The sequence below is a fragment of the Malus sylvestris genome, chromosome 13 (genome assembly GCF_916048215.2).
Source record: "Malus sylvestris chromosome 13, drMalSylv7.2, whole genome shotgun sequence".
Taxonomy (NCBI): domain Eukaryota; kingdom Viridiplantae; phylum Streptophyta; class Magnoliopsida; order Rosales; family Rosaceae; genus Malus; species Malus sylvestris.
The window spans coordinates 25,789,600-25,804,048 of record NC_062272.1 but is presented as its reverse complement, the minus strand read 5'-3'; the positions used below and the strand labels follow the sequence as shown (position 1 = coordinate 25,804,048).

Sequence of the window (14,449 nt, the reverse complement as noted above, 5' to 3'; positions counted from 1 at the left end):
TATAATACTACGGTGATGTCTCAGTGCCAATAAAATAAACACGTGTAAGTTGTTAACATGTTCTTATTTCATTAACATAGGACGCCACCCTGTTGAAGATGCTCTAACAAATGAACTATCAAGTTTTGCCTCGTAAACAAAACAAACTAATTTCCAAGTAACCGGTTCTACTGCCGCATGAAGAAGCCAAGATTATCATTTTCCATACCATCAAGGCATCAACAATCATCAAACATACACGACTGAGGCGTATTTGTATACTTTACCGATACGAGAGAGCACTAAGCATGTAATTCTACATACAATCAAGTCCATACCTCCAAGTAAAAACTAAATTCAGAAGCAGTAAATTCGCAAACTTTACGGTAAATTTTGTGAAGTGGGAGAAAGAATGTGGAATGAAAGCTATCAAAATACAAGATTACTCTTTTAACTCACACTACACAAGTAGTCATATGCCAAAACAAAGCGAAAGCAAAAGCAGATGCCATATTCCTTCCAATCACAAACTCGGTAAGCGCATACAAACGATATCAAGTCACAGCAGCAGTCAACTTTATATAACAAATGTATCTGGCTGCGGGTAACGAGGAAAATGTAAGATAACACGGAATCAAAGAGAAACCAAAGAGCAAAGATTCAGGGCAGCAAACCAAAGAAGCCGCATTCCTTCGAGACTGGAAATGCTTGAAACTCAGTCGGAAAACTTGGTCTGCACCCAAATATGACCGCCATGTTCTGCAGAGTTGAAGGCTGGCTTCTACACAAATCTGCCACACAATCCTTACTTGTCTATCTTCTAAGCTGGATGCCATGTCTTACTCAAATGAAGGATAGCTGAACAAGGATTCACTACATATAGAGGAGAGGACTAGCAATACGTTACTATAAACATGCATCATTTTTTACATTTGGTTCAAATTACAGAACGTAAAACAACACATAGGTATAATAAGACTAGGCCTACATATATAAACCTACCTATCCACTATGTACTACTAACCTGACCAAGGAAGAATAAGTCACTCTCCGTACTGAAGGGTAGTCACACAAACCTCACAAAAAACAAACATGGTTCAAGTCACTCATGAAATTATTGAAAGTTCATCTCGAGCCAGGACAATTCCATATAAGAAATGTGCACTACCTCTAACACCCAAAACAAGCCCCGACTAAAGTAACTTTTGTCAAGAGCTATTAGCGACTGAAGCAGCAACCTCTGCCTGGCCGATTCCTCCGAATGAACCCCAATCTTGCACTTGAAGGCTAATGTGTGGTTACAGCGTGTTCCCATATACTCTTAATCAGATTACAGAGTTTGCCAGTGAAAGCTCATGGAGTTCACTTAACATCCACTCTTCTCCAGTTTGACCACCAAGGACAATTGCCCTTGTCCCTCCAACAACACAAGTACTATGTCCCCAGGCGAATCTTGGGGGCCGCCCAGGTACATTCAATATCCTCCATGTAGGTTTTTCATCCATTGGATCTAAGAGATAAAGTTGTGACGCAGAGTGAAGACCAGCAACAGACCCTCCAAAGATCAGTATTCTCCCACCTGGAAGGCTCACAGCTACATGATCCAGTCTAGGAGGAGGAGCCATGCCCCCTGGATTTCCAGAACCGGGCATTCCACTCCCTGTAACACACCTCCAACACGGTTCATCCTCACTCAGATCCATTGTGAACACATCGCTGGAACGAAAACGAAGTGGACCACTTTTGGCCAGGCCCCCAAACATCAAAATTTTTCTACCACCATATACAGACAGGGTGTGGCCCAATCTTGAAGGGGGCTTCCATGCTACTGGTATCTCTCTCCACACAGGTTTCTCCATTGAGAGATCAAGCAAAAAAGTATCACTAAGGAGTACTCCAGAATCTGCACAGCCACCTGAAACTATCAACTTGGTGCCATCAAGAGTGCAGGAACTGTGCCATGATCTAGGAAGTGGAGGAGCCAACCCAGATATTTCACGCCAAGTTGGAGGCTTTGCGTCCAAATCCAGTACGAACACATCATTTAGCAAGCCCTGCCTTCCACAGCCTCCAAATACCACCAAATGGGACCCATTCACACAAGATAGTGTATGGCCCCAACGACCAGGTGGAGGAGAGCTGACTTGGACATGCTGCCACTCTGGGTTACTGGCATTTAGATCCAATATGAAGGTGTCATTCATCGGTTGCATATTAACCCCTTCACCACCAAAAAGGACAACACGATTTCCAACTGCACAAGCACTAAAGTTACAGCGTGAGGGTTCAACAGAACCTCCAACAGTCACCTTTCTCCATGTCGCTGCTTCAAGAGTAGTCAGCTCCCGTGCCAACCTACCCCAACCTAGCCTCTTCGCACCAGGCACGGCCTCTAAAACCCGAGTTGTTTCACTACCCCATGCATTTTGGCAGACCATTCTCCAAAGGTCTTCATTCTTCGAAAGCTCATACAGCCGCCTACAGACTGAACCAATAGATGCAATGTCTCTAGGTGCCAATTTCGATAGAATCTTGAGAGCAAGTACCTCATCACTCAATTGCAACATTCCACAAACCCCACGACACATATTCCGCTCCCCCAGGAAGGCAGCAGGACGGAAACCAGAAAGACAAGAACGAAACCGATCAGAAAATTTTGCTGACTCCTTGATTGAAGTGCCAGGCACGGGACCTAGATCAATATCTGCCTCCGTGAAGAACTGAATCCCGATGATGTGAGTTATCACATCATCATCCCCATAGATTGGTGTCAGCCGCAATCTATTCATCATTGGAGATCCATCTTTCCTAAAGTTTAATAACTCACCTTGGAATTCAATACCCTCCTCCAGACATCTTTTAATTTCTGCAACTACTGCAGAGTCTACTAGTGGATGCCTTCTTTTTGCAAATGGTCCTCTATATTGCAAAAACCGGCTGCAAAAAAAAAGCACCTACATCAGAACAAAGCAGAGGAAGGAAGAGAAAGAAAGATGCACTATTTCTTTAGCTAACATCCAACTCCAACAAAAGAGAGCCCTCAAACTAAAAGAAACACAAAGACTATTTGGTTTGTCTCCAAATATAAAAACAAAAATAAAAAATTACACTCTAGTATATAGCAACTAAATCATATTTTTATTTATGTTTTGCCTTCAATAAGGTCAGGTTTAAACACAATAGAACCAAATGTCAAAGATGTAGCAAAGTTTATACTTACCTCCCCAAAAATCAGGATATCTTACGGCAGTAAACTTTGTAATAATTCGCATGTTGCAGCTTTGCTATTGTAATTTTGACTCAATTACTGTCATTGTTAACTTAATCTTGATTTTGCAATACTATAAAGTGAAAGCAACTATTTTATCAGATCAATAAATAATAATAAAAGTTTAAAACTGTCAAAAGTACCAAAAATTATGAAACTTCAATCTTTTGTTTCCCCTCAAGGTGAATCGGCTACTCATATAATGAAATCAATCTTTTCCCCATGGTTTGAACTTTGGACTACACACTCCATGTGATTCGTAAGGCCCCTGATGGATCAAATACTAGGAATCACAAGGGCAAATAAATTATTATTGTCATGACATATGGCCAAACAATATTACTATCCTAAGCTCAGGGCAAAGGCAATAGGTAAGGTCATTTATACAGTGACCATAATTTCAATGATTCAACTCAGGTTCAATTGAATGCTAGTCGCATCCAGTACAAGAGAGCCATCGATTCAACTCAAGTCATTGATACAGTGCCCATAATGTCAAAATATTCAACTCAGATTCTATCGAGTGTTCTAGTAGTTGGTTTCTTGATTTTGGTTGTTCTTTTCACATATCCAAGTGTGGTTCTCTTCTGACAAGAGTGAAGAATGTGTTGCATTCACTATGGATGGCCAACCTTATAAAATAGCCAGTAGATGAACAATTAAACGTGTCTAGTACTAATACTAAAAAAGACCAAGAAAAGAAAAATAAACAAGCATTTAGCAATAAAACTTGAAGCACTATCCTCAATGCAATGTTACATGTAACCAAACAATAACCCTAGCACATAATTTTTCCTTCTTTATATATAATTATATAATATATATACACTTGTACATAAATACATATAGTCCTCTTCTTAAGAGGGATCTATTTCGATAAGAACCAAAAGGGGTTGCATTGGTAGGGCCACCCAGCAATGTGGCCCAAGTGTCCAACTTGACTAATTTTTAGATTTCTTTATAACTTTCCCATTTAAATTTTGATTTTGTTGATTTTCCACATGGATACTTCCTAAATGGAAATCCAAATTAGACACTTTGCATCATTGGACAACAGTGTAAAGTGGGACCCAAAATTACAATCCCTTTTATATCAGGTTTTTATATTCGTAAGCAGTCAAATACACACCAACTCGTTCTTGATTATGATCCTGATAGCTTAGTTACACCTAAATGTGATGATCAAACATTCTTAGACTGGATTAAATCATTTTTAGAGCTTGTTCAATATCTTCATAACCTAGTTAAGCCACAAACACCAAGAAGCTCACAAACAGAAACATACACGAATTTCAGAATGCCCAGCTCCTTAGTAGTCAACACTTATATTTTATGACTTATATGAGCCAATACTATGGTGCAATAAGAAAAAACATTTTTCTTATGCTTTACAGCTGAGCTTCGATGACTAACACCTTATGATGTGTATAAGATTGCACTATTCTAAGTTATATAAAATGAAGGGAGAGACAGGTATAACATGGCTCACTGACCTTTTCAATAGGATTTTGAAAACGAAGAAGATGCCAAATGAGTGGCGAATGAGCACTTTGGTGCCTATCTACAAGAATAAGGGCGACGTACAAAATTGCATGAACTATAGGGGTATTAAGCTAATGAGTCATACAATGAAGCTCTGGGAGAGAGTCATTGAGCATAGATTGAGGCAAGAGACACGGGTTTCGGACAACCAATTCGGGTTCATGCCAGGGCGCTCAACCATGGAGGCAATCTATCTCTTACGAAGATTGATGGAAAGATATAGAGATGGGAAAAAGGATTTACACATGGTCTTTATAGATTTGGAAAAAGCGTATGATAGGGTCCCAAGAGACATTCTTTGGAGGATTTTAGAGAAGAAAGGAGTACGAGTAGCATATATCCAAGCTATAAAGGATATGTATGAAGGAGCAAAGACTGCCGTAAGAACTCATGAAGGACAAACCGAAAGCTTTCCCATAACTGTAGGATTACATCAAGGCTCATCCTTAAGTCCTTACCTTTTTGCGTTGGTAATGGATGAGTTAACACGACATATTCAAGATGATATTCCTTGGTGTATGCTTTTCGCAGACGATATAGTGTTGATAGATGAAACTCAGGAAGGGGTAAATGCAAAGCTTAACCTTTGGAGAGAAGTGTTGGAATCTAAAGGTCTTCGCCTAAGCCGATCAAAGACAGAATATATGGAGTGCAAGTTCAGTGCAAATGGAGGCCAAAACGAGTTAGGGGTGAGGATCGGAGATCAAGAAATACCAAAGAGCAACCGTTTTCGTTACCTAGGATCTATCTTGCAAAAGAACGGAGAATTAGATGGAGATCTCAACCATAGAATACAAGCTGGATGGATGAAGTGGAAGAGTGCATCCGGCGTGTTGTGTGACCGCCGTATGCCACTGAAGCTCAAGGGAAAATTTTATAGGACGGCAATAAGGCCGGCGATGCTGTATGGCACAGAATGTTGGGCGGTGAAACATCAACACGTACACAAAATGGGTGTAGCGGAGATGAGGATGCTTCGTTGGATGTGTGGGCACACGAGAAAGGATAAGATTAGGAATGAGGATATCCGGGGTAAAGTAGGAGTAGCCGAAATTGAAGGAAAGATGAGAGAAAATCGGTTACGGTGGTTTGGACATGTGCAAAGAAGGCCTACTGACGTTCCGATTAGAAGATGCGACTATGGGACAGAGGTTCAGGGCCGAAGGGGTAGAGGAAGACCTAGGAAAACTTTGGAAGAGACTCTAAGAAAAGACTTAGAGTACTTAGATCTAACGAAGGACATGACACAGGATCGAGCACAATGGCGTTCTAAGATTTATATAGCCGATCCCACTCAGTGACTTGGATTTTCCAAGTCTCCAACCGAGAAGTTTTCCTCACTCGGGAAATTAAGGGAACACTACCCCAACCTACATGCTCCACTCAGAAAGCTTCAACATACAAGCTTTAACAAAAGAAAATTCAAAGAACTTAGCGAAGAAGGCTTTGGTGTATTTAACACAATACGTTGAAATGAAGGAAAGCTTATTTATTGATATCCCCGATAAGCTACAAATATGTACATATACATGAGTCAAAATAAGCACACAAGAGGGAGCCTTCACAAAGGTTGCTTAGGAGAAGTCTCAGCAGTCGGTAGAGCCCCAGAAAGAGAAGGCACCGGAGGGGGATCATTTGGAGCCTCAGTACTGGACAGAACCCTAGAAGGAGGAGGCATCAGAGGTTGATCATTTGGAGCTTCATTACGCGGTACAGCCCCAGAAGACGAAGGCAATAAATGCCTTTGGAACAAACCCACAAATCTCTGATGATCAAGTAAAACCTGACCATCAGTTTCCTTCATCTGGTCAAGCTTCCTCTTCATGTTTGTAGCATAGTCATGTGCGAGCCGGTGCAACTGTTTATTCTCATGCTTGAGCCCTCTAATCTCCTGTTTGAGACTCATCACTTCAGCCGCCAATGATTCAACTTGGCGGGTTCGAGCAAATAGGCGTTGGGCCATATTAGACACAGAACCTGCACACTGAACACTGAGAGCCAGCGAATCCTTAACAGCTAACTCATCAGACCGTTTGGAAAGTAGTCTGTTATCTTTGGGAGTGAGAAGGTTCCTGGCCACCACCGCAGCGGTCATATCATTCTTCATCACGGAATCCCCAACGGTAAGAGGACCAGTAGGGGAGACGAAGGATGGGCGCCATATGTTGTCTGGAGAAGGCGGGGCTGCCTCTTCAACAAGGTTCAAGTCAAAACGACGGTCGGAGGGGCCAGACATTTTCAAAGGTGTTGAAGAGAGAAGAGGTCGGACAAATCAAGATCTTAGAAGTGCAAGAATGAAGCTTCTACTGGTGGAGATTCAAGTGTGCTTTGGAACTTAATGCCAGCCCCTATAAAAATCTGCACTCGACGAAGCTTCAGAAATCGAAGAGGCGCCTGCTCAGAAATCGAAGAGGCGTTTGCTTTCTCAAAAGCTGGGCTGCTTAGAGATCACGAGGGTTGATCTCAGAAATCGAAGAGGCGTTTGCTTTCTCAAAAGTTGGGCTGCTCAAAGACCACGAAGGCCGATCTCAAAAATCGAAGAGGCGCTCGCTTTCTCAAAAGCTGGGCTCCCCAGAGACCACGAGGGCCGATCTCAGAAATCGAAGAGGCACCTACTTTTCCAGCCTTTTCCAGCCTTGTCAGCACCTGTCACACGCACACTCAGTTTTGCGGAAATTATGGGCATTCTGTCAAAGACTTCTGGGGAAGTAGAAAACACATGAATCTTACTGTTCAATCACCCACTTCTCACACGCAACAATAGCTCATGGGTACCACAGATAACTTTGCCAAAGTTCTCTGCCAAAGTTGAGCACGTGAAGCTTGCAGCTCCCACTACATCGCTCTGACCAAGAAGGGTAAAAGAATAGCAAAGAAACAGCACTAACAAAGTTTAGACCCATAAATTTTGAAGGTCTAGCTACCATATTATTACCCACAAGGGTAAAGGAACAGTACCACTGCTGGATAATTGGAAAGTCCCTGTGTGTCAACCTCTGTGCTTCGTGGCAAGGTAGACTAGCAAACATGCCCAACCTTTACTCACATTCGAGAAAACACTCCCAATAAGATTGCTTGCTCCAAAATCGAAGAGGCACCGTCCTCCGAATCTCGAGAGCCAGACTCCCAACATGACTACTTTCTTAAAAATCGAAGAGAGGGTAAAGGAACAGTACCATTGCTGGATAATTGGAAAGTCCCTGTGTGTCAACCTCTGTGCTTCGTGGCAAGGTAGACTAGCAAACATGCCAAACCTTTACTCACATTCGAGAAAACACTCCCAACAAGATTGCTTGCTCCAAAATCGAAGAGGCACCGCCCTCCGAATCTCGAGAGCCAGACTCCCAACATGATTACTTTCTCAAAAATCGAAGAGACACTGCTCCCCGAATCTCGAGAGCCAGACCCCCAGCATGATTGCTTTCTCAAAAATCGATGAGGCATCGTTCTCCGAATCAATCGAAGAGGCGCTCGCTTTCTCAAAAGATGGGCTGCTCAGAGACCACGAGGGCCGATCTCAGAAATCGAAGAGGCACCTACTTTTCTAGCCTTGTCAGCACCTGTCACACGCACACTCAGCTTTGCAGAAATTATGGGCATTCTGTCGAAGACTTCTGGTGAAGTAGAAAGCACATGAATCTTACTGTTCAATCACCCACTTCCCACACGCAACAATAGCTCATGGGTACCACAAATAACTTTGCCAAAGTTCTCTGCCAAAGTTGAGCACGTGAAGCTTGCAGCTCCCACTACATCGCTCTGACCAAGAAAGGTAAAAGAATAGCAAAGAAACAGCACTAACAAAAGTTTAGACACATAAATTTTGAAGGTCTAGCTACCATATTATTACCCACAACTGTAAAGGAACAGTACCACTGCTGGATAATTGGAAAGTCCCTGTGTGTCAACCTCTGTGCTTCGTGGCAAGGTAGACTAGCAAACATGCCCAACCTTTACTCACATTCGAGAAAACACTCCCAATAAGATTGCTTGCTCCAAAATCGAAGAGGCACCGTCCTCCGAATCTCGAGAGCCAGACTCCCAACATGACTACTTTCTCAAAATCGAAGAGAGGGTAAAGGAACAGTACCATTGCTGGATAATTGGAAAGTCCCTGTGTGTCAACCTTTGTGCTTCGTGGCAAGGTAGACTAGCAAACATGCCCAACCTTTACTCACATTCGAGACAACACTCCCAACAAGATTGCTTGCTCCAAAATCGAAGAGGCACCGCCCTCCGAATCTCGAGAGCCAGACTCCCAACATGATTACTTCCTCAAAAATCGAAGAGACACTGCTCTCCGAATCTCGAGAGTCATACCCCCAGCATGATTGCTTTCTCAAAAATCGAAGAGGCATCGTTCTCCGAATCTCGAGAGCCAGATACCACAGACCACTTTTTCAAAGTGCTCTGACAGAGTTAAAACATGTGAAACTGGCAGCTCCCACTACCGTGCTATGACCAAGCAGGGTAAAGGAATAGCATTACTACTTGTTGTTAGGGAGACTCCTATATATGTCGACCTCCATCCCCAACGGACAGGCAGACCTGCAAAAATGCTCAACCCTTCATCATATCTGAGAGGGCACTCCCAACGAAGCCTTTCGAAATATTCAGCTTTCTTTCCCCCCGATAATACCTCTGCAAACAAGCTATACTAGAGCAAGAATATCTCATATCATCAGGGTTAAAAGCAAGAGTATCCCATATCATGCTTTTTCCCTGTCTTTTCTTTTGGCCTTGTTTTTACCTGCAAGACAAGGAGAAAGAGAGCAATCAGTCAGCACTTGGAATCAAGCTTCCAGCCAGGAACTGACTGCCTGGAACCCCTTACCTGATTACTTACCTGGCATTGCTCTCGAGTACTCATCTTCAACATCTTATGTTTCCAGGGAAGATTCCGCATCTGCTTGAGGAACAGATAGGGCAAGTGCGAAGGATACAAGGAAGCATGTGGAGACAAGCGTAACAGCACACGTGCCGATACATTCATTACTCTGTCAAAAGCAAAAGTATCCCATATCAGCAGGGTGGAACGTACTCTAGATTTGATGGACTTGTTTTGACCCTCAAATTCTTCAGTCGGCCTTATACTCAGAAAACCCTCCAGCTCAGTTCAAGAATAAGCCTGTGGAAAGTTACTTCTTCAAAAGCAAAAGTATCTCATATCATCTCTTCTCATTTTTCTTCTCTTTATCCTTCATGCTGCTGCAAGATGGGGAGAAGGTGAACAATCAGTCGGAGCTCTGATTGCTTACCTTGTCTGTCACCTCTTTCAGAAGACCCCCTAGCTCGGCGACTTGGGGGACTCCTACTACATGGTCTGTATCGCGCTTGACCAAGCCTGAAACTACAAGTAAGCTTCAAGTGAAATTGATACATTACCTTGTGCATCTCCACCAGTTAAAGATACCACCCCTGGATGGAGGAAGAGTACTTCCAGAGAAGATGCCACATCTACCTATGAGACAGATAAGGCAAGTCAAGACGACACCACACTCCGATACTTAGAAGTTTCGTGATTACGAGATCATTCTCCCACAATATTTTCTAATGTCATTTGTACTAAATCATTCACTTGTACTCACTAAATGAGAGTTTGAACCTATGTACTTGTGTAAACCCTTCACAATTAATGAGAACTCTTCTATTCCGTAGACGTAGCCAATCTGGGTGAACCACGTACATCTTGTGTTTGCTTTCCTATCTCTATCCATTTATATACTTATCCACACTAATGACCGGAGCAATCTAGCGAAGCTCACAAAAAGCGATCGTTTTCGCTACCTAGGATCTATCTTGCAAGAGAACGGAGAATTAGATGGAGATCTTAACCATAGAATACGAGCTGGATGGAAAGAGTGCATCCGGCGTGTTGTGTGACCGTCGTAGGCCACTGAAGCTCAAGGGAAAATTTTATAGGACGGCAATAAGGCTAGCGATGTTGTATGGCACAGAATGTTGGGTGGTGAAGCATCAACACGTACACAAAATGGGTGTAGCGGAGATGAGGATGCTTCGTGGGATGTGTGGGCACACGAGAAAGGATAAGATTGGGAATGAGGATATCCGAGGTAAAGTAGGAGTAGCCGAAATTGTAGGAAATATGAGAGAAAATCGGCTCCGGTGATTTTGAACATGTGCAAAGAAGGCCGACTGACGCTCCGGTTCGAAGATGTGACTACGGGACAGAGGTTCAGGGCCGAAGGGGTAGAGGAAGACCTAGGACAACTTTGGAAGAGACTCTAAGAAAAGACGTAGAGTACTTGGATCTAACGGAGGACATGACACAAAACCGAGCGCAATGGCGTTCTAGGATTCATATAGCCGACCCCACTTAGTGGGAAAAGGCTTTGTTGTTGTTGTTGTTGTAACTGTTTCTATTATACATACTTTGTTAAAACCCTGAGGGAATCTTTTGAGGGAAAATTTACTTCAATCAAGTTGGATATGTACAACCTCCAACAACTCAATTTTGGCGTAGAATTTAGGTAATCTTCCCTACTGACACAATCTCTATGCTCAAACAGGTTTATCAAATGACAATTTAGTGGTGAATATTTAAGCTTTATCCTACTTTAAAGTGGCCAATTATGGTGGCTGTAATATTATAAGAGACTTATGCTCTTTCTTCTTTATCTGCTTGTAATCATGGAAAATCTAAACACTTTTGAGCGACATTAGGCATTTCACTACTCAACCAGTTAGGACAATGATAGAAAAATAGATGGATCATATTAGATACCATCTAGCATATGAATCTTCAAAAGTTAACTTGATGCTTGCAATTTGATGTATTCATTGTATGACATTTACTCATGATGCTACAACCAGGAGACAAAACCATAAAAAAAAAATAAATAAATAAAAAGCATGAACCCCTTGCATAAAAATATTTCAACTAACAGGTAAAGCACCAAAAAACATCCCTACAATATAATCTTTCATATTATGACTAATGGAAAGAAAATAAAAGCATTCAATTCAACAATATTATAGATTTTAGCTAAACAAACCTATTATACAACTCGTGTCAATGAACTTACTAATAGATTTCAAGCATTATAGTAGCAACAATCAAATTCCCCAAGCTTATACCCTAGATTAGAGGCGGAGAAGACTTTGTATTAAAATACACATATTCAGAAAATAAAATAAATTTTCAAGATACAGAGGATGATTAGAGTTTTCATTTAGGAGAGCCAGACTTTTGGCCTCCTGGAGCACTCTAGAGATGTATTTGGTGTGGTTCATCAACTACAGTGGAGTCCTGTATCGAGTGTGGCTTGTTTTATTCCTTTTATGTAGTGTTTTCTAATTGGGGTACCTAGAAGGGCTACTTGTCCATCCCATTTACAATTATTTTCTACTTTATATGAATTTCTCGTTTCTTATGAAAAAAAATTAAAATTAAAAACTTCAATAAAATAGAGCAACAAGGCAACACCCAAACACTCAACAGAAACCTGTCGCATCAAATTTTGTTATAATTATATCCTGAGATTATCATTTGCTTTGACATCTACACCATGAGAAATTTGTATTGGTCCTACAGGAAGTAACACTAAACACAACACGCCACCACTAGTCTCATGACTGGGTTTATGACCACAAAGAATCAACAGAACAATTACTTCCAGCTCCAATTTGCTTAATTTTCATCCAATTTCCGAGCACAAACAAAACCCTCGAGAACTCACAAACCCAATAAGCTGCCCAATACCAACCACAATCACCACAGAAAAAAATCTATTCAATCCAAAATACCCATCACGCAGCTTCTTTAATAACGCAAAATACAATCCCCACGGTTTTCTCAACAAAAATTAAGCATTTCTGAGAACCCCAAATCAATCTCCCACCAAAAGCACCCAAAACAAAGACGCACCAATAAAACCCCCATTCAAAACCCTAATATCAAAATCCCAAGATAGAAAACTGACCAATTGCGACCAAGAACCTCCTCGGCACGGTACCCCGAGACCATTTCAAACACAGTGTTGACGTAGATGATGGGGTGGTCAGGGTCGAGAGCGTCCGTCACAACGAAGCCACACGGCGCCGTTTGGAGCAAATTCTCGACGGGGAACGGAAGCGGAAGCGAACCAGGGGCAGAAACGTCGTCGTCGTCAGGGAAAATCAAGCTCCCTTCCTCGTCCTCCTCCTCCTCGGAGCTCAGATCGGAATTGCTATCCCACTCCATAGATATTGCTTTCAATCGGCCAGAAGAATTTGAATCGTCGTCTTCCTCCTTCAACCAATGGAAAGTTCGATTGGAATTGTTGTTGGCAGAGATGGAAGGGGAGCGGAGGAGGTGGGAGGTGGGAGGTGTGGGTGTGGGTGTGGGTGTGGGTAAAGATTGAGAAATACGAGTGGTGGCAAGTGTTTGTGGAAATTAGCTTAAAGCCTAACGGATGGTCGGCTGGACTTTTAACTGCCTTGATCGTAAAAATGGAAACTCTCTGGACCGGCTGGAGTTGTTGGGAGCCGGGTCGGGTTTCACCAGTGCGCGCAAAGTAGATCAAGTAATATCACAAAGTCAAGAAACAAAAAAGTGAGATAAACCTATTTGATGTGATGCACATTAATTTGAGAAGAAGTTAGGAAAGTCAACGTAGTCCGAAAACAAAGTAGGATGAATCCTCAACGGAGGGGAATCATGTCATACCATAGTTTGAGAGGACAAGCTCATGTTAACAAAATTGTCCTCAACAACATTTCCTTAGCGACATATGTGAGAGGCGAAGAAAGTCATCTTCTAAATGCAGTCCAAACAAATAAACTATTGCATGCAATGAGACCAATGAGGATCAAAATCAGTCGATCGGAAGAATAAAAATAACACTAGAAGAATCACTTTCTAGCCAAAGACAATTTTGAGCCCTGGGTTCCAGATGCCTTTCAGAGTATTAAATCTTTATCACTCTTAATTATTCCAATTGTTAGCAGTTTGTGGTCTGACTAACAGGCACATTATAGCAACTCCAGTTTACTATCTTTCAAGTGCAAACGGCACCAGTGCCCTTTATACTAGGAAATAACCATAGGTACCTAGTATCTAATGACGGCTTCAGCCAAGATTAACCTTTTCTTGATCTGCGTTGAAAATTTTCGATCAAATAGTTCCCTCCGAAAGCTTTATTTGATCATGTAACGGTGTAACTCTTTCAGAATTGTACAATGCTTATCAGCTATGTGCTGATAAGTAAAATCCGGTAAGGGGTATGCTATATACCTTCTCCATTTGTCTTCGCCCTTGTGCCTTTTCCACTCATTTTTTGATAGCTAAATCGCGAAAATGGTCCCTGAGATTTATATAACACATCACTTTGTTCCTTAAGATTTCAAATCAATAGAAGTGGTCCCTAAGATTGTCCACTATCCATTATTTTTGTCATTCCGTTAAAAACTATCATGGAGCTCTTGGCCAGAAGTTTGACAAATTTTCAAAGCTTTGTAATTCAATCATTTCTTAACCAAATTTGACCCATAATATATCAAAATGAAGATAGGAAAGTGTAGAATACGATTTTACCTATTTGGAAGTCCAATGGTTGCCGGAGATGGCCGGAAAATAGCCTCAAAGTTGACTAGTCCGAGGAAAAACTTGAAAACTTGTCGAAAATTTGGTAAACTTTAAACGTTCATAACTTCTTCAAT

General features: G+C 41.8%; 2 protein-coding genes across 4 annotated transcripts in view; both read right to left on the bottom strand.

Annotated features, from left to right (window-relative positions):
* LOC126597751 (uncharacterized) overlaps positions 1-8,911 on the bottom strand; it is a 55,668-nt gene extending 46,757 nt beyond the window's left edge. Inside the window, exon 1 of one of the 3 annotated variants that reach the window (XM_050264578.1) lies at positions 7,784-8,911. The gene's annotated coding sequence lies outside the window, so the exon portion shown is untranslated. The remainder of the gene's footprint in view (positions 1-7,783) is intronic. The other 2 variants (XM_050264579.1, XM_050264580.1) reach the window with 2 other exon arrangements.
* LOC126597748 (adagio protein 1-like) lies at positions 395-13,292 on the bottom strand. Its single transcript, XM_050264558.1, has 2 exons — positions 12,733-13,292; positions 395-2,916 (listed from the first exon to the last, which is right to left on the bottom strand). Exons 1-2 carry the CDS (start codon positions 12,990-12,992, stop codon positions 1,305-1,307), a joined length of 1,872 nt encoding a protein of 623 aa, XP_050120515.1. The 5' UTR covers positions 12,993-13,292; the 3' UTR covers positions 395-1,304.
* Positions 13,293-14,449: the final 1,157 nt, after the last annotated feature.

Bases quoted from the DNA above. Each gene is read 5' to 3' on its own strand.
- LOC126597748 (XM_050264558.1), bottom strand. From the start codon at position 12,992: ATGGAGTGGGATAGCAATTCCGATCTGAGCTCCGAGGAGGAGGAGGAC. The intron at 2,917-12,732 runs GTCAGTTTTCTA...TTTTTTTTGCAG, and splicing joins GAGGTTCTTGGTCGCAATTG to CCGGTTTTTGCAATATAGAG.